General features: G+C 32.1%; 1 protein-coding gene across 2 annotated transcripts; it reads left to right on the forward strand.

Moving 5' to 3' along the window:
* The first annotated feature begins 12,610 nt into the window (after positions 1-12,610).
* On the forward strand, positions 12,611-19,677 carry LOC110426508 (uncharacterized). Of its 2 annotated transcripts, XM_021441741.2 has the most exons (7): positions 12,611-12,720; positions 12,829-13,152; positions 13,821-13,913; positions 14,128-14,361; positions 14,600-14,702; positions 17,701-17,930; positions 19,193-19,677. In XM_021441741.2, the coding sequence occupies exons 2-7, from the start codon at positions 12,836-12,838 to the stop codon at positions 19,413-19,415; spliced, it is 1,200 nt and encodes a 399-aa protein (XP_021297416.1). In that variant the 5' UTR covers positions 12,611-12,720; positions 12,829-12,835; the 3' UTR covers positions 19,416-19,677. The 2 variants fall into 2 exon arrangements, with proteins under 2 accessions (XP_021297416.1, XP_021297415.1); XM_021441740.2 differs by having other exon boundaries at positions 12,621-13,152.
* Positions 19,678-20,134: the final 457 nt, after the last annotated feature.

Raw genomic sequence — 20,134 nt, forward strand, 5'->3', positions numbered from 1 at the left:
AACAAAATACATTATGGGTAAAAGATAATAAAAGAAAAGAGTTTCTCCTCTTCTTTCCCCTTACTCAAAAGAACACAATTAACATAAGGTCCTTATTAGAGCAGCTAAAAGACTTTTATTTTATGACCAATCCTTCCATTGCCCTTGGCAATCCCCTCGTACTCACCAACCATATAGTCTCATAGGCTATATAAGTATAATTCACTCACCCAAGAGATGACAATCCTACCTTCACAAAAGAAAAAAAAAACCAAGGTGAAAGGGAATCAAAACCGTAATTCTCTTGCCCAAGGCAAAATGGCCTATTTTCCTTTTGATTTGTAATTCATGTTGTCATAACGTTTTAGTTTCTTTTTGGTATGTGGCATTGCCTCAAAGGATTTGATGCAAAATTGAAATAGGGTAGAAAACATTTGAAGTTCAAAGTTTAGTCGTATTATTTCTTTAGTGTAGAAAAGGTAAAATGGTCATAAAATTGATGCCACTTCATTAAACAAACAAAAACTGAAATGATAAAGTAACGACAAGACTTATATGTTGAACGATATATATTATTTTAGGGTGGATGTCCATTTTCAATTCTAATAGACTCAAAATGAATTATGATCAACCCCTAAGAGGGTGGGCAATCTACCTTTTCTTTTTTTTTTTTCTAAATTGCTTATCTAAATAAATATCTTATTGTTATGAAATATAACTTGAAAGAACAATTATGAGAGAAATTATTTAGAAGGAGTAAGCAGATCTTATTCAAGTATATATTTACAAATAAAGTAAGGGGCTAGTTATAAGCTAATAATCCCTTGAATCTTAATCTTAATCCAATTCAATCTCTATCCGAAGTTAGATAATCAAATATAAGAGTTCAAATCATATTACACTTTTTGTTTGGCTTTTGCACTATTTGACTTGGTTTGAACTTTTTGGGTTATAATATAGTGGACATTCACGCATATATTCATACCACTTCCCCATGAATGTCTATTGCATTGAGAATATGCCTCATTAAAACCTTACTAGGAAAAACCTGATGGAAAAAAAAATTCGAGTAAAAGAAAAAAAATACATAATTCTTTCCAAGAATACATAATTCTTTTCAAGAATACGCTTTTGAAATACTACCTCATTAAAAACCTTATCAAGAAAAACCCATTGGAAAAATCCTTAATAAAGGAAAAGAGTAGAATGTGTATTTCACTCCATTTGACAACTATATTATTTTAAATCTTAAAAACGATGCATTCCAATCATTTATATTAACTTTTCAAATGTTATAGTAAAAAGGCCTTTAGTGAATAAATTTGCTAGATTGTTACTTGAACTAATTTGTTGAATATTAATGTCACCTTTTTCTTGGAGATCATGAATGAAGAAGAATTTAGACAAAATATGTTTTACCCTATCACCTTTAATGTATCCTTTCTTTGTTTGGGTAAAGCAAGTAGTATTATCCTTATATAATGTTGTTACAATTTCATTCTTTGTTGACAAGCCATACGTTTTTCAAATATGTTGAGTTACAGATCTTAACCAACTATATTTACAACTTACCTCATGAATTGTCAAAATTTCTACAATGTTAGAAGAAGTAGCAACTATAGTTTGTTTTACAGAACATTATGAAATAGCCATACCTCTATATGTAAATAAGTAACTTATCTAGGATCAAGCCTTCTGTGGATCAAACAAATATCTTACATCTGCATAATCAATTAAATATGATTTTTATACAATTGAGTAATATAAGCTCATGTCCATTGTTTCTTGGCAATATCGAAGTATATGTTTCCATTCAAATGTCTTTAAGTTGGAGAATAACTATATTTTGTTAATAAATTCGCAACAAATGATATATAAAGTTAGGTATTACTAGTAAGATACATTAGTGTTTGAATTTTACTAAGATATGGTACATCTGAACCAAAAAGTCCTTCATCATCCTCATGAGGTCGAAAAATGATCTTTTTTCATATCTATTGACCTTAAAACCATTGGTGAACTCAATGGATGTGCTTTGTCCATATAGAATCATTTTAACTCTTTCATTATATAATTTGATTGATAGATAAAAATTGCATTTGTCAAGTGCTCAATTTGAAGACCCAAACAAAACTTTATTTTTCCAATGTCTTTCATCTCAAATTTTTTCTCTAAGTAACCCATGACTTTTGATAACTTTTCAAGAGTTACAATAATGTTTTGGTTATCAACATAAATAACAATTATAAGAAATTCATATCCAAATCTTTTTATAAAAACATATGGGCATATAAGGTCATTTTTATCACTTTCTTTTAACAAATATTCATTAAGGCAATTATACCACATGCATCCGGATTACTTAATCCATATATATATATTTAATTTGATCAAATAAATTTCTCTAGATTTGCGTATGTGCCTCTGTCGCATCCCATTTTATGGTGGAACATGACAAACACATGAACCTAGACAAGTATAGCCCGTTAGGCCCTAGCAAGCCTCTTTAATGTTCATCATTAAACATTTATCAATGCAGAAACACACATAAAACATCCATAGACATACAATATCAACTCATGCATACCATCATATGCAACATTACACATAAATGGAACTTATCAACATATTAGTATAAGTGCAACATTTCATATATCATAAAAGTGCCACATTTCTAGTGCACCATAACATTTACATGTCTCGACACCCTCGGGTATCCATATGAGCTCTTGAGACACTTTATACATTTAACATAACACTCAAAATGTAATATGCCCAAACAGTTGGCTACATTATTGTAACATACTCATAATCCATAAAACATGTTCATAGTTTATAAACATAAACATAATATAGACTAACTTGTTAACGGAACATGACTCGACTCACTAGGCATCAAGAGGTTACTAGAAAATTACCAATGAGGAAAGAATGGGTCACGTCTGTGTGACACTGGTTGCTAGCGAAAGAGCTATCACTAATCTGTAACAAAGACTCCGTGAGTGGATACGGGGTAGGGGACAAGCTAAGAGATAATAGTTTTTCATAACCATGCAATTACAAATATATATGATTCACTAATCCTTTCACATTACCATGATATTCATGAAATATAATATTTAATCATCCTCTAAATAACATTGCATGGAAAACATCTTTACATAAATTATTATAAACTATTTAATCTTAAAAACCTCTTTTAAATCACTTGGAAAGCTAATTCTGCAACAATTCTATCGATACATTCTAGAATGTATCGATATATGTAAGGAATCTATCAATACCCTTGGTAATGTATTGATGCATTTCACATAGAATGCCCTTTGTAGCATTATAATGCAAATGTATTAATACATACTTCATATGTATTGATACTTTCGTCACAAAATCCAACTTTCTGGGCAATTTTTTGAATCTAACTCATTCAAATGTCTTTCTACCATTGAAGGATCATTCACTAAGCTAAAGTTTTATCTAACCAAGCCAACATCACCACATTATAGTGTGAATAACATCATTAAAACTCATATAGTCATAAACTAGTCATTTAAGCATAAATCATGAGACAATACTCATTTAATCATTTTTTTAACTCATTTATCTCACTTGCCATGACATTCTAACTATGAATGGGTCCACCCTATTTTGGCGAATAATGGTTTAACCCCTACTATTTTGGGGTCCTAACGGGCTCTCGTGAATGGAACATCGACCTCATCTGTGATCTATTGAGTGGTCTTACCTCACTCGGACGGGAAGTGGACAAAGTCCTCACTACTATCTGGTTCATCTCATGTGAACAATTATCAAAGCTGCGTGAGTGGCACTTTGGCCTTACCCACGATCATCAGAAGATCTTTTAAGCTTAAGATTTCTGATCCCATCTTGCATCATGAACATATAATATTTCCATAAATCATCATTATTCCTAGCCCATAGTGTATATGACTATCTTAACACATACATCTCAGGGCATACATTTCATAACCTCATAAATCATTTACATGCTCAGCCCATAGTGTATATGACTATCTCAACACATACATCTCATGACATACATTTCATAACCCCATAATCACTTACATGCTTAGCCCATAATGTATGTGACTATCTGAACACATCTCATGGCATATATTTCATAACCTCATAAATCACTTATATGCTTAACCCATAGTGTATATGACTATCTCAACACATGCATCTTATGGCGTACATTTCATAACCCCATAAATCACTTACATGTTTAACCCATAGTGTACATGATATACTTTACACATACATTTCATGGCATACATGTTACAATCTCATAAATGGAACTCATGCATCCAACATTCTTCTCATGCTATATCGTATCTAATATATGCATAATAACTTTCATACATTAACCATAGAAATATACTGTACCCACACTAACTCGAAGGCCAAAGTAATTGATTGGACTATAACATAAAAGGGCTTGTGCCCTTTTGTTGGAAACTAATGCACAGTAGCATATTTACATATCTAGTAGATTTGTAAATAATTTGAAAATCATTGTGTCACATATATCACAATCATTATCAAATTAAGTCATTTTAACATTTCCTTGAAAACTTTATGAAACCTTGTAGTTCAAATCTTTTAATAAACCATTTATGGAAATAATTTTTTAACATGCTTAAACAACCATTTCCATAAAAATCATACTAACTTTACATATTAAAATACTTGAATGGTGTATCCACTCACTTACTTGAAGAGTCGATTCCTAACTCCAATGACAACTCCGTTTTCAAATGTTCCTATCAGACAACTATCATCACAATTATTTTCTAGAATAAAATCTCGTAATAATCATTTTAGGTACTTTTAAAACTACTCACTTTTAACTAAACTAATTTTCTAGCTAAAACCCATGCTTAAAAACCCATAAATATTTCATTTTTACCATAGGCAAGAGGTAAGCTTAGATGTTTAAGAAAATCAAAAAGTCTTTCAGATTTAATCACCAATAGAAATCTGGGCAACAAAATCATATTTTCAGAAACTAGAAATTATGATTTAAAGTTTCCAAAGCTTACAAATGTCACTTTTTCATAAAAACTCAAAACCATATCATTTAATCATCAAAATGAAGATTTGAGTTAAAAATGACTTGGAAAAGCTTAAGAGTTGAAGTTTTACCGTGTAAATGCGACTGAGGATTTTTGAATGTTCTAATTCAATTTGAACAAAATTTCTTTATGCAAAAACAAAGTTGAAATCATGTCTTATCTTTTCTGAATGAATCTTAAAAGGTGCAATCTTTGTTTTTAAAACTTTATATTTTGATGCAAGTTTTTCAAACTCATCATAGAGACATTCATATTCTTCTTGAAGCTCATCAATTAAAATATCACAAAGAGCAAAAGATACCTTAGATTCACCATCTTTGGCCATCAAACACAAGTTTGCTCTTTCTTCCACTTTCTCTTCTTCAACAACTAAACTTGAAATATCACTGTCAGACCAGGTTATAGCCTCTATAGCCTCTTTTGATTTTTTTATTTTTCTTGGGAGTTTTCTTTTTCAATAGAGGGCATTCTAATCTGAAATGTCTAAGTTTCCTACACTCAAAATAGATAACATCTTCCTTCTTATTGGATTTATTTTTATTTTTAATTTTTCATGAAAAGCTTTGATGTCTTCTGTACCCTTTCTTAACCAACCCCTTATCTCTTTGTCCCATAAATTTTCTAAATCTTCTTGCTACCATGGCTAATTCTTTATCATCATCACATGATAGAGTTTTCAATTCTTCTTCAAGAGTGCTTACTTTTAAGGCAATGCTTTTCTTCCTTTCTTTTGCTTCTCTCTTATCTTCTTCTTCTTTAAGTTTCAACTCATGAGTGAGAAGAGACCTACATATTTCATCAAGAGTGATGACATTTAAATCCTTAACTTCTCTGATGGCAATCAATTTTGGCTTCCAAGTTTTTGGTAGGCTTCTAAGAAATTTTTTCACTAGTTCATAATCAAGGATTGGCTTACCTATTGATTAAGTTTATTTGTGATGTTAGTAAACCTATCAACCTATCAACCTACCAAGTTTATTTATGATGCTGGTGATATCTTCACCAGTTTTTAATTTGAACATTTCATAATTATGAGTTAAAAGAGCTATTTTGGACTCCTTGACTTGTGAAGTCTCTTCATGGATAACTCTAAGTTTGTCCCACACTTGTTTAGCAATGCTATAGCTTAACACTTTATTGAACTCAGTAAGGGTCAAAGCACAATGTAAAGTGTTTATTACCTTAAAGTTTGTCTAAACTTTTTCAATTTTAGCTTCAGTTCATTCAATCCTTGGCTTAGGAATCATTTCGTTGGTCGTCAAATTTATGGTCGAGGGGATGAAGGGTCCATCAGTAATAGCATCTCACATTTCATAAACTATTACCCTTATATAAATTGACATTTAGTGCTCAATAGGGGTAGTTTGATCCATCAAACAAAGGTGGTCTGTTTGTGGACTATCTTTCAGTAGCTATGGATTTTTGAAGAGCTATTTGGATCTCCCTTAGGATGTTAAGCCTTAAGAATGAGGGATCTAACTCTGATACCACTTGTTGGTCTCAAATAAATGTGCTAAAAGGGGGTGTATAGCACTTTTTGGCTCTCACTTAGATTGACTTCTAATTGGAGGCAAGTTAAAAATCAATGATGAGAAGTTAAAAGCGAGATGAAGGAATGATTTAACAAGGAATGAAATGAAAAATAAAATAGGGAAGACAATACACAAAGATTTATAATGGTTCAGTCAAAGAACTACACCCACTACCTTGATCTTCCAACCAAGGATTTTTCAAATCAAATACTATAAATAGTAAAATTCTGAAGCTTTCACCAAGCTTCTACAATGACTTTTCACAAGCTTAGCCATAACTTTTAACAATGATTTTTTCCTAGATCAACCAAAACCTAAAACTAATTTTCCTAAGCTGAGTTATAACTTATACACTTAATCAAACTAACCCAAGCTTGATCAATCCCCTTAGAGTGACTCGTGTACTCTAAGTACTCAAGCAGAATAGAAATAAAGAAGTACCTATGATCACTAACTTAATCTAAATGATACAAGATGAAGTGCTTAACTCTATTACAAGGATTATAATAAAGTGTAAGAAGTATGGTGAGAGTTTTTTCTATTTTTGAGCTTTTTTTAATCTTGGAAGCATCTCTTATGTTTCTTAGCCATTATGAGTGCCTTATATACTTGAAAAACCAACTCTGATGGATATTTGATAGTTGCTGACTGTTGAAAACAGTTAAGAGATAGTTCTAGCCATTGGTCTGTCTTCTAGCATTCAAATTCAAATTTTTAAATAGTATACTCTTAGTTGACTAACTTACTTCTTAGTTGACTAAGTCTTTTCTGTCTTCTACTCCCAATTTTTGGCAGTGAACACTTAGTAGACTAACCATACTTCATGGTCGATAAAGTTTTTTCTATTTCTAGACTGGCCAACTTCATTTTTGAACTTTAGTTGACTAACTCTCTTAGTTATCCGACTAAGAGGCTTCTGTTTTATGGCTCAATTGTAGCTCCTTATTTTTATGAGTTTTGATATTTGCTTTTAAGTGACTAATTTATTAATGACATATATTTTTGTCCTGCACACTCAAGTAGTAAAGTTAGACATAAATGGATGAGAATGTTTCATTATCATTAAAAACTAATGGAGCCAACAATCTCTTTTTTTTTATGATTACAAAACATTCCTTAATTAATAGCATAATGTCTATCAGTTCTTTTTTGTACTGCATAAGATGAAGAATTTCTCCCCTTAAGTGTGTTCTCCCTCTTAATGTATGCAATATCTTTTCAAGTTATTTTGTTATCCAACTTATCAGTCCAGCTAATTTTTATCAATTCTTAATGAAGATAATAAGCATTGATTCAAGCATTTGACAGAACATATTTATTAATTGTTATACGAGCTTGTAGAACTACTAGTTGCACATGACAGGATATTATTGATATTATAACTAGCTATACCATCATCAACAACAGATCATATCCATTATAAACCCAAATGTAATTAACATGTCAACAACCAGCAAAGATAACAAAGTACTATATCAAAGAGTGCGTTATTAGCATCCAAATCCTAACCATCAGCAATTAAAATAGCACAGTATCATAAACAAAGTACTATCAAAGTTAGATTCCTAAGTTTCCCTTAAATTACTTCTACTTTTTCATTTTCTCTCCCTTTTTTTGTCATCATCAAAACAGGGATTAACTATAGGTTCAAAAAGAGTCAGAGGGGGTGGATTCATCAATTCCAAAGTGAACATTGAGAGGTTTAAGGGATAACACAGGTGATGATCTTTGTGGTAAGGAATCAAAAGAAGATGTGTTCAAAACTATGAGAGGTTCCTGAATGAAAGATTGGACTGAAGGTATAGCTTTCTCAACCAGTCTAGAAGATGTTCTTCTCTTAAGGAACATGGTTTTTGTTGCCATAGTCTTTCTGCTTTTTCTAGTAGGTTTGGGTTTGTTTTGTGTGGATGCAACTGCTTTCCCTTTTCTTTATCAATAGGTTCACTTTTTTCTATGATGTGAAATGATTCAGGGAAAGCTTTCACAGGGGCTGGTTTCGATGCTCTACTTTTTACTGTTTTTTTCTCTGCTTGCTCTTCCATTACCATCTAGTGAAAGACATCCATAATTAAGACTTCCTCAGAGTTTGTTGGAGAAGGTTTATCTGTTTGTACTTCATCATGTTGATGAGAATTGTCATTAAAAGATTTAATCACTTCAGTATCTTCATTAAATTCTCCTTCAACTTTTGGTCCAAGGGTAGATTGTTTTCTTATTGTAGCAAATTATATTCATCACTCTCAGTCTGAAAATCAAGACTTTCAGCAATTTGTCCTCCAGGACTTGGAGCTACTAAGTACCTCCAGATGCTGGACTAGAGTGTGTTTTTGTCTTTTCTTTCATAGAATTTGCCAACTCTTGCAAAGTATCTTCAATTTTTTGAATTCTCTCAAATTGATCAATAAGCTTCCCATCAATTCTCATTAATAAATTCAAAATCATTTCATTAAAAATTTGAGGTATTGCCTTTGTTTGAGCAAATGTGGGATACTCTTCCCTTGGAGTATCTTTAAAGGTCTTGACAAATTTTTCTCTTTCAGCTTGTACCTCATTTTTGGCAAACATCCCAGATAGATGGCTTGATCTCTGCACTTAACTTGATCCATCTCATATCTGGTGTTCCAAATGCTATTTTGCTTTACCAAGGAAGTGATTAGGTTTCCATAAGCCAGATTAACTTTATCAACTCGATAGGTTCCTCTAAGTTTTTCAATTATGAATCTTCCAAGATTGAGGGGAGATGCATTGAAAGCATGCTCCATCAGCCACATATCTTGAAGACTTATGTAACTAAAGCTACCACTTCCTCCAAGAATTATTGAAGCTATAAAATAGTGCAGAATCTTGGTTTGTGGACTTTTGATAAAACTTGCATCGCTTTTAGAGGAATATCTCTCCTTTTTCCCAATAATTACTTCCCACAAAGATGAGAGATCATAGTCCTCTAGGATTTCATAATTTTTCACATTACACTTAATGTTTAGTAAATTTCCCAGATTAGTAGTAGTAACCACAAACTCCTTCCCATTTAGAAATACATTAAGACCATCATCAACAAATTCCTCTAATAGATTATGGTCTTGGAAGCATAACGGGGACTAACAAATTCCTCTAATAGCACATTTATTTGGGACTAACAAGTGGTATCAGAGGTAGATTCCTCATTCTTAAGGCTTAACATCCTAAGAGAGATCCAAATGACTCTTCAAGCAGACTACCTTTATGTGATGGATCGAACTACCCCTATTGGAGCACTAGAATGCCAATTTATATAAGGGCAATAGATTATGAAATGTGGGATGCCATCACTGATGGACCTTTTATCCCCTTGACCATAATGTAGTGACCAATTAAATGATTCCTAAGTCAATAGCTGAATGGAAGCATCTCTTATGTTTCTTAGCTGTTGAGAGTGCCTTATATATTTGAAAAACCAACTCTAATAGATGTTTGACAGTTGCTGACCATTGGAAACAATTGAGAGACAGTTCTAGCCGTTGGTCCGTCTTCTAATATTCAAATTTAAATTTTCAAATAATGTACTCTTAGTTGACTAATTTACTTCTTAATCGACTAAATCTTTTCTGTCTTCTACTCCTAGTTTTTAGCAGTGAGCACTTAGTCAACTAACCATGCTTCTTGGTTGACTAAGTCTTTTTTGTTTTCTGATTGAAGTTTTTAGCAGTGAACACTTAGTCGACTAACCATGCTTCTTGGTCGACTAAGTCTTTTCCGTTTTTGGACTAATCAATTTCATTTTTGAATTTTAGTTGACTAACTCCCTTAGTTATCCGACTAAAAGGCTTTCATTTTGTGGCTCAATTGTAGCTTTTTATTCTTATGAGTTTTGATATTTACTTTTGAGTGACTAATTTACTAATGGTATACATTTTAGTCCTACACACTTAAGTAATAAAGTTAGATATAAATGAATGAGAATGTTTATTTACCATCAAAAACTAATGGAGCCAACAGTCACAAAGAAATCATTACCATCATTTTTTATTTTCAAAAGATTGTTATATAAAAATCACATATTTTGACCCTTTCCAAAATTAGAAAATTTTCTACTTCAAAAGTGACAAACAACCAAAAGTACCAGTGAATTTTTTTGAAGGTTAAAACTAAGTTTGATATTCAAAATATATAATATATATGCTCATTTAAAGATTTCATAACTTATTCTCTTACTTAAGGTGGAATTTCATGGCTTCAAGCAACTTAAATCTTTTAGGGATTTTCATATAGATATCGATATCCAGTGAGCCATATAAATAAGTTATAGCTACATTCATTAGACGCATTTCAATTATAATAAAAGCATTTGCGACTAGAATATAAGATTTAGAATTCTCTTTAAGTCAGAAATACATTTGGCAACTGATTTACTATATTTTGTAAATGAACTATCTTTTGAACTTCGAGTTCATATTAATTTATGCGATGATCAAAACTTATTGTTAATAAATATTTTATTGTTATAAATTATGATCAACCCTCAAGAAGATGGGGTAATTTACTTATTTTTTTCAAATTGCTTATCTTAATAAATGTCTTATTGTTATAAAATATAATTTGAAAGAATAACTATAAGAGAAAGTATTTAGAATGAGTAAGAAGATTTTATTCAAACGTGTATTTACAAATAAAGTGAGGAGCCTATTTATAGGCTAATAAATCCTTAAATCTTAATCTTAATCCAATTCAATCTATATCTAAATCTAAATATATATAATCAAATCTAAGAGTTTAAATTAGATTCACTTCTTGTGTTTGTCCTCTTATACTATTTGACTTGGTCTGAATTTCTTGAGTCATAACATAGGACATTTACAAATATATTTATAACACTTATGATTTTTTCTTTATTTTTATTTTAAGTTCATGTGTTAAGCAATATCTCCTTCAATAGAACAAGAGAATAATGTTAAATTTGTAAGAAAAGGAGCATAATCATAAATTTTTAATTATTGAGATGCATGTGTCATGTAGCTAAAGAAGGAAGACTCTTTTCCTATGTATATCTACTTCTTTCTCTTTTATCTTGTCATTAGTTTTGTTGTGGCCTAAAAGATATTACTAAATGCTTAGGATCATCATATACTACTTTCAAATATGAAACATTTTACTTAGGAGTATTTATTAGGTATGATGTCGTAGGTATCGGCCAATTATTAATGCTTTTTTAAAAAACTTTTTAATTTTACCTATTTCTTTTAATGTAGATAAATCACATATCTAAAGTGAGTAAAATTGGATCAGACTAATTACTCGAACAAATTGAATGTAATTTAGATAAAACAATTTGATTCAATTAATCCATTGGGTTCATTGATCCAAAAATTTTGATCTAATTTATTTATTTGGTCGATTCACAATCTTAAAATTTTGGACCAAACCAATCAAAAAATCAAACTTAATATTATATATATATTATTTTTATATAAATATATATTTTCCTATTTATTACTTACTAAGTTATTGTGGGAGTGTCAGTAATGAATAGCCCTCTATGTGATAGCCTATCACTTATGTAGGTTGTCTTATTTTGTCGATATTAATTTTATTAATTTTATTATATCGAATGTTAAATGTTAAAACTTAGAGGTTAGAATACTTTGAATATTAATTTTATGGTTTATGTGAATTGACAAAAATATTATGATTTATGTAAGTAAAAGGATAAATATTATGTTTTCATTATGTTTAGATTATTTATATATTTTATAATTTTTAGATGAAAATTTATAAATTTTAATATTATAATTTACAAAGATAATAGTGAAAAACTTTTAATTTTTTTATTCAAAATTAAATTGATCGAATAATTTGATATTTGATCGATTTGGTCATTTTTTTAAATTTGGTCGGTTTGATCAATTTTTTTAAAAAATTAAACCCATTAAATCTTTAATTATGATGAAATAAACCGAATAATCGAGCCGATCAATTTAAGTTTTAGTGTTAGCTTGGGAATGCCATGACTGATTTGTTTCATAGGGAAAAAATAAAAAAGAAATGAAATTACAGAAACATTTGAAAAATGGTTTAGATAAGTGAAAGTGGGATAGCGGGCTCCATAAAACTCAGGTGGCTGGCAAGATCTCAAATCTAAGGTCTGTAACGATGGCGTATGCTTTCGGTTTTAACTTTTGAGCAAGGGAAATTCAGTCATCAATCTCCTTTTTTTTTTGTTTTGTTTTCTCAATCTATTCTTGTTAAAGGTTAACAATGGCAACTCCCAAAGCCCTGAAGTCGAAACCAAGGTTGAGATCCCCGATTCCCATCATGATTTTGATGTGCATAACTGCCATTGCATTGCTTTTCTTGTTTTCATCTATGAATTCCACAAATGGGTTTTTATTCAGCTCTCCTAAAGCCAAAACCCGTTTGAGAAAGAATGCAAGGCAGCACTCTCTGCATGACAAGTATTTGTACTGGGGTGACCGAATTGATTGCCCTGGAAAGCATTGCGACTCATGCGAAGGCTTGGGTCACCAAGAATCTAGCCTCAGGTGTGCTCTTGAAGAAGCCATTTTCTTGAACAGGTAATCAACTGCCTTTCTTTCTTTTTTTCTTTCTAATTTTCATTTATCAGTTGACTAAGTTAAATTTAGTACATCTGCTAGTAATTCACTAGACTAGAATCCTTCCTCTTTCTACCCTTTTTATTTAAATGAAAAAGGAAAGAACAAGGGGCAAATTATTCATGTATTAGGATAGTAAATTTGGAATAGAGGCAATGCCATCTACTCAGAAATGAGTGTTTTCATCTTAGTATTTAGTCATCAATGTAGCTATGTATTTTCACTTGTGCTTAATGTGATTGTGAAGCTTGGGACTGGTGGTTCTTAGTGGAAGAGCTTGGTGAACAAACAGTGAATTTTAAACAAATAGAAATTACTCCAATATTGTAGAATTTTAAGATGTTGATAAGTGCCATCATTTTCTGTCTCATTTTTTATGTTATGTACATGGTGATACAATGCAATAGTATATTCTTTCTCCTATGAGTTATTGTTCATTGGAATGAAGAGTCAAGTTTTGATTTCAAAAAAAGGTAAAAAAGAAGAGTCAGTTTTGATCTATAACCTGTAGTTCAAGGCTAACTTAGCATTCTTAGTGTTACATTTGGAATTTTTTTTTTTTAACAGTACATTCAGTGAAAAATGCAACTTTTTAATGATTTCATCTGGTGATCTGTTTCCTATCGCAGAACTTTTGTTATGCCTTCCAGAATGTGTATCAATCCAATACACAATAACAAGGGAATCCTCCATAATCTTGCCAATGCAACTGCAGAGGAAAGGTTATTTTTATGAAGTTTTTTCCTTTCAGTGAACTATATAAATGTTATTGTTACTATTTATTTTATTTTTTTTCAAATGTTGTTTTTCTGCTGGGTATTTATAATCCTACAGCAAGATTGATGTGAAGTTGAAGCATCAATTTGGCTTATTAATGTAAAGTTAACAGTGAAGAAGAGAGCTATACAATCTAAACTTGCTTTTCTCATTTGGCAGGTGGGCTGCAAGCTCTTGTGCCATGGATTCTTTATACGATCTTGACCTAATATCTGAAACTGTACCTGTGATCTTAGACAATTCAAATGTATGGCATCTGATACTATCAACAAGTATGAAGTTGGGTGCCAGAGGGGTTGCCCATGTGGAAGGACTTAAGCGGGTGGATCTCAAAGAGGATAGTCACTACTCAAATCTCTTGCTTATTAACCGAACTGCTAGCCCTTTGTCATGGTACTTCATGGTACTTGATTCCATATTAAGTAATTGATTGGCTTATTCTCTTTTTCTTATGTCCCACTGGTTGATCATAACCACCAGAGTCCCCAAGTGGGCAGGTGGAGAGGGTGTAGATTTAAGTGCATTTTACTTCTTTGTAGCCATTGTTTTCATAAAATAAACTTCAATCAGTTCTATAGAAATTAGTTAAGATATCTGGATGTTTCTAAATTTTTACTCTGGCACTAATCAGGTTTATGGAGTGCAAGGATCGAAACAATCGCAGTGCTGTGATGTTACCTTATTCATTTCTTCCTTCGATGGCAGCAGAGAAATTAAGAAATGCAGCTGACCAGGTGCGTGTTATTTAATCCTGCTTTCCATGTTGTTATCTTTAAATCTTCTAGATTGCATTGTACCTTGCTTAAACTGTCAAATATTTATTTTTTGTTTAGCATTTGCTCAGAAAAACAAGGCTTCTGGGCTATCTTTTGCGTTTTTAATGCAGAAAGAATTTGAAATGTAATACACTTTTATTATTGAAACTTAGTAATATGTTAGCATAGATATTTTTGCCTCCATAAGTTGAGCTGGGAACTCCACTGCTTTCTTGTCTCCCTATATTTTCTGTGTGATAACACTTTTTACAGCTTATAGATGACTGAAATTATTATCTGGAAGTGTGCAGTTTCAGTGTCACTTTTATCTGTGTCTTTACCTGACCCTCAAAGCTTCAGCTTTATAAGCTAAGATATGAAGTGAACACATCTTGATCGTCAATTATATGATATACTTTTAACCAACACCAAACTGTATATAGTTTAGTGTAATGTTTGGACATGTTGAATAAGATGTATCCATCAAATTTTTGAGTTTCTTAAGTATAAAAAGCAATGAAAATTTTGATGGATGCAGTGTATTCTCATCATTGTCCATGCAAGATGGCCTATCCATCATTTTCTTTAGTATCTTCAATATAAAAATCTAATCAAACTCTAGATTGTTGCATAGAGTAGTCGTCATCTCTTGTTTCTGCACAATGTTTCCTTCTAATAATTCTAGCTTATCACTTAGCATTACCACGTATGTAGCTTAGTGATGGAGGATGGGAAGAAGCTAGTTGAAGGATTAAAGTATCTGTATTACAATTTATGGGTTTGATTGTAACTTTCATATATATTTAGGATATTATAGAATATCTAGGTATTTTATATAAATTAGTATCTTATGTTCCAAGGGCTGAAGAGTTATTTTTGGTACTTTGCATTTCTATTTGAGTTTAGGTTTTAGTTATAATTACCTATGTTCTTTCAGTTTCTGATAGGCTTGGATTATAAAATATTGAGATATTTGAGGATTTGATTTTGAATTCATTTTATTTCGTAAGTATTTGATTTGAAGATACTTAACACATCCCTTCTATGAGATTCATGGTTTAGATAAATCTAGCACTGAAACAATTCATAATTTTCATAGTCTAATTGTCTCCAATATGAAATGTAATGGAACTCTAGATGGATGCAGTAAGTAGTCATAATCTGTTGTTCACTTGAAAAGAGTTCAAGCTTATCACCTATCATATGCGGGTTGAAATCATACAGGGTGACACATGAGTGTACTAGGTCTCTTGTATCCAGTTTGAGGTTCAGATAAATCAAGCAGTGACACATTTTGATGTTCTAGGATCTCTAGCAAATGATTTTGTTAGCGAGAGAGAGAGATAGATGCTTATAATGTGGCATGTTTTTAGGTGCCTTATATCAACTTTGAGGTCTAGCAATTCTAGAACGTCTGGAAGTCCAATAGCAAAGAAATGACTCAGGTCCAATATCTTCATTTGTCAGTTTTGCTGGGCTAGTTTGGGCTTTTCCTATTTCTCAATTTTAGGAGTTGTCATTGCTTTTTGCCTTTTTTCTTTATATCAATCAAGCTTCATATATTTTGTTTGACATATGCTACTTCCACTGTCTTGCTTTCCCTCTTATCCTTTCCCGCTTCACTTTCTTATTCTCTAGAAGCAGTCTATAACATTGACTAGAATAAGCAGTAAAAAGGTCTTTCAATACGTATAAAATCAATTATGATCTCATTAGAACACAGACGAAGTGCATCTAGTGTCCAAAATATATGATGAGAATGATATAGCTAACAAAAAAAAATCAGGTATAATACTGATAATTGTCATCTAACATGGTATTTTTCAAACTCACACAATATACCAAGTCGGGTATTGTATGGTTATGTGCTAATTTAAAGTTACCAGCTTCTTTACTAAAATAGACTTCTTAATGTGGTAAACATAGACTTTTCTTTGGATTTCTTTGTCAAGTTTGCCTTGCTTTTGCTTACCAACCTTGTTTGGTAATCGAGAATATTGAAGGAAAAGGAACAAAAAGACTTTGGAGAAAAATGTGTTTATTTTTTGTCTAACATATTGGATAGGCAAATTGCATGTATTGGTGAAGTACCTGCCCCATATCGAAATGACTTTACATTTTGGGTATATTGAGATGCATCAGATATGTATCTTGTTATTTCAAATATATATACAGCAATAATGCCGAGGGGTAGAGTTGGCAAAGCTAATCCGAACTCGAAAAGCCTGCTTGACCCACCTGAACCTGAACCCAACTCAATTCTATTTGACCAGGAAAAGTCAACAATCCAAATCTGCCAAATTTGAACTCAAAAATGGCCTGAACCCAAAACGACCTGAACTCAAAATGACCCAAACCCAAATTGATATGACCCCATACAATTCGAAAAACTAATCTGCAGCTGAATAATCTCTCGAAATCTAGTTTGATTTGACTTTAAAAAGGTCAACAACTAGAATCTGAAATGATCAAAACCTGAATAAACCAAGTGTTGAACCTGAAAATGACCCAACCCAAACCCTTCCCACCCAACTTCCACCTCTAGCAAGGGGGCTCTGAAGTATTGATGCTTCATAATTAAAAAGGAACACTATGATCAAACTACGTTTGGTATTGAGTTCAAGGGAGTAGTGACTAGTGAGGTTATCCTTATATTGTTGTGATAATTTGGATGAGGTCAAGTTATGATCCTTGATCTCAGATGGTTTTCAATTTGAAGCTCAAATGTAGGAATACAAGTATTGTTGTGTAATTGGATGGATGTAAAGATGATATCGAACTTGCAACCTAGATTCATTATTGGATGTGAACCATAGCAAATGAAACAAATCTGATTGTATCTTCATTTCCAAGAGATAAATTGTTCTTTAGAAGTAATTTTCTGCATAACTGTTACATTACATTCTGTTTTTCTTTCGGAAAATACACATTCATTTCATAGTCCATCAGTCCCTGATATTTGTTTTTGTGTCCACAGATTAAAACACTCCTTGGTGACTATGATGCTATCCATGTTCGTCGAGGTGATAAAATAAAAACCAGGAAGGATAGGTATGGGGTTGAAAGGAGCCTACATCCTCATTTGGATAGGGACACCCGTGCGGAATTCATCCTTCGTAGAATTCAGAAGTGGGTACCAGCTGGACGAACTCTTTTTATTGCTTCAAATGAAAGAACACCTGGATTTTTCTCGCCACTTTCTGCCAGGTAAAATCTTCTTAACTGCTCAAGAGTTAGAAACCTGTATGATATACTTCATGTTGAACATGGATACATTTTTCCCTTTCATCTTTCCACTTCAGCTATGAAGAGCACGCCTATTGTGCCGAATTTTGCTTGTAGGAATTCCTAGGTTGTGCCAAATGAAGGTTTGTTATGCATATTGATGTGGTTTCATTTTCTTTATTTTTATGTTAACATTTAATGAACCACAATTTTGCTTACTTGGTGATGATATACCTTCATTGTACTGTGGCAAAAATTTATTCTGATATGCTTAAAGCTTTTTATTTATTTATAGGTTATACTTACATTTGTTGTGAGCTTTTGCATTTTGGCAAATAACATCCTGTGATTTATTTTCTAGCCCATAACACCCTGGAGTTACATGTTAATTTCACCCAATAAAATTAGAAGAGTAACCTTAAGTGTTTTAAATATGAGGGTGTTTTTTTAGTCATTTGTTGAAATTAAAAGCGTAATTCCCTATGATAGTAAATTGAAATGGCAGGGTATTCAGTGCAAAAAAGTAAGCCATCGGATGCTATTTGCAAAGTGGTGAACCTGCGGGGGGTGTAAGTGTAATTTGCTCTTTATTTATATATTTAATAGTGGAAATGGGGGGTGGGGGGTTATGAGTGATTCAATTTTCTGCAAACTGCTGTTTTAACACTCCTTACGTCGTCCAATTGACATTCATTTTGGTCTGCAAACAACAAAAGGTGTTGAGGCATCAGCAACAGCAAATGAAATGAGTGCTGGTGGCTGAGAGTTATCAAGCCAGTCCTTGCATGAAATTTACACAGGAGGTTATTCAGTGCCTTATTTCTGAGTCAGGGTGGGTTGGATTTGATAAATATGGTTTCACACAGGTGGTTTAGTGATGATGATGAAATTTTAGAAAGGTAGCATTCTAATGATGTGTGATAGAAAAGAGCAGTTTTGACTTCTGTGTTGGCAGAGCAGTATAAGATGCTAGTCTTTGGCTTTCATATTTCTAAGTCAGGTCATCTGGACTTAATTGAAGTCATGGTTATTGGGAAACTAGAATTTTGCTGACTTAAAACGAAGAGAGAAGCTAGACTGTGCTCACAAAAAGGGGATATATGGTATAAATTAAAATTTTAAGATGGTGTGTTATGCATCAATTAGATTGTACCGTGTAAGCAATAGGAAAAAACCAATGAATTGAGAAATATTAGGCAAACTTTTGAGCTAACCTTGATTATTTTGGTTGCTTATGTTTTCAGGTACAAGTTGGCTTATTCATCAAATTATAGTCAGATCTTGGATCCCTTAATTGAGAACAATTACCAATTATTCATGATTGAGAGGCTTATCTTGATGGGAGCCAAAACATTCATTAAAACTTTCAAGGAAGATGATACGGATCTCAGTCTCACAGATGACGCAAAGAAGAACACTAAGATGTGGCAAATTCCTGTTTATACTTTAGATGGAGAAGGAAGCTAACTTTTCTGTTATAGCTCAAATTCATTCTGTAATCCAGCCAATTACCTTCCACATGTAGTGTAATATTTTGCGAATATGAACATCCCTTGAGGCAACAATTTGGTCATTTTCTTGAATTGAATATCAGAATCTTGCAGCTACATTGCAGAGAATCAAGAGTCCTGGGAAAAGGTGGGAGAAAGTGGCATTGTAAATTGTGTTGTCTACTAGGATACTTCGTTGTATGTGCTTTTAAAATGCATTTTACAGCCATTTTTTTTTCTTTTTCTTATAGTAAATTCCAACATTGCTTGTTAAAATTATCCCAATTAGGTCTGGTGTCCAATGTGATTACCTTAATAAGTTTCATCTAAACAAGTGACATAATGAAGACTTAGTATTTGGTGATCTAATAATTGTGGTAATGGGATAGATCATTAGGGTGATTGTGTCATTTGTAATCTAAGATGATCATATTTAGTATGAGTAATGGTACAAATTATCAGGGATTTTCACTCATAGCAATATCACTCTTTAGCTCAGCACATCTCGTTTGTGTTTAGATATCAATTATCATGAATTACAATCATTCGTTTAAGTATGCAATAACTTGTGCAACACTTGAATGGATGTTTTCATGTAAATAAGCTTATAATTTGTTTATATTTGATCAAGCATCAACAATAGCAACAAATTAGACTTATACAATGCGCATCGAAATCACAAGGCATATTGAATGT

This window comes from Theobroma umbraticum, unplaced genomic scaffold (genome assembly GCF_002168275.2).
Source record: "Theobroma umbraticum cultivar Fairchild unplaced genomic scaffold, ASM216827v3 scaffold_89.0, whole genome shotgun sequence".
In the NCBI taxonomy this organism is placed as follows: Eukaryota; Viridiplantae; Streptophyta; class Magnoliopsida; order Malvales; family Malvaceae; genus Theobroma; species Theobroma umbraticum.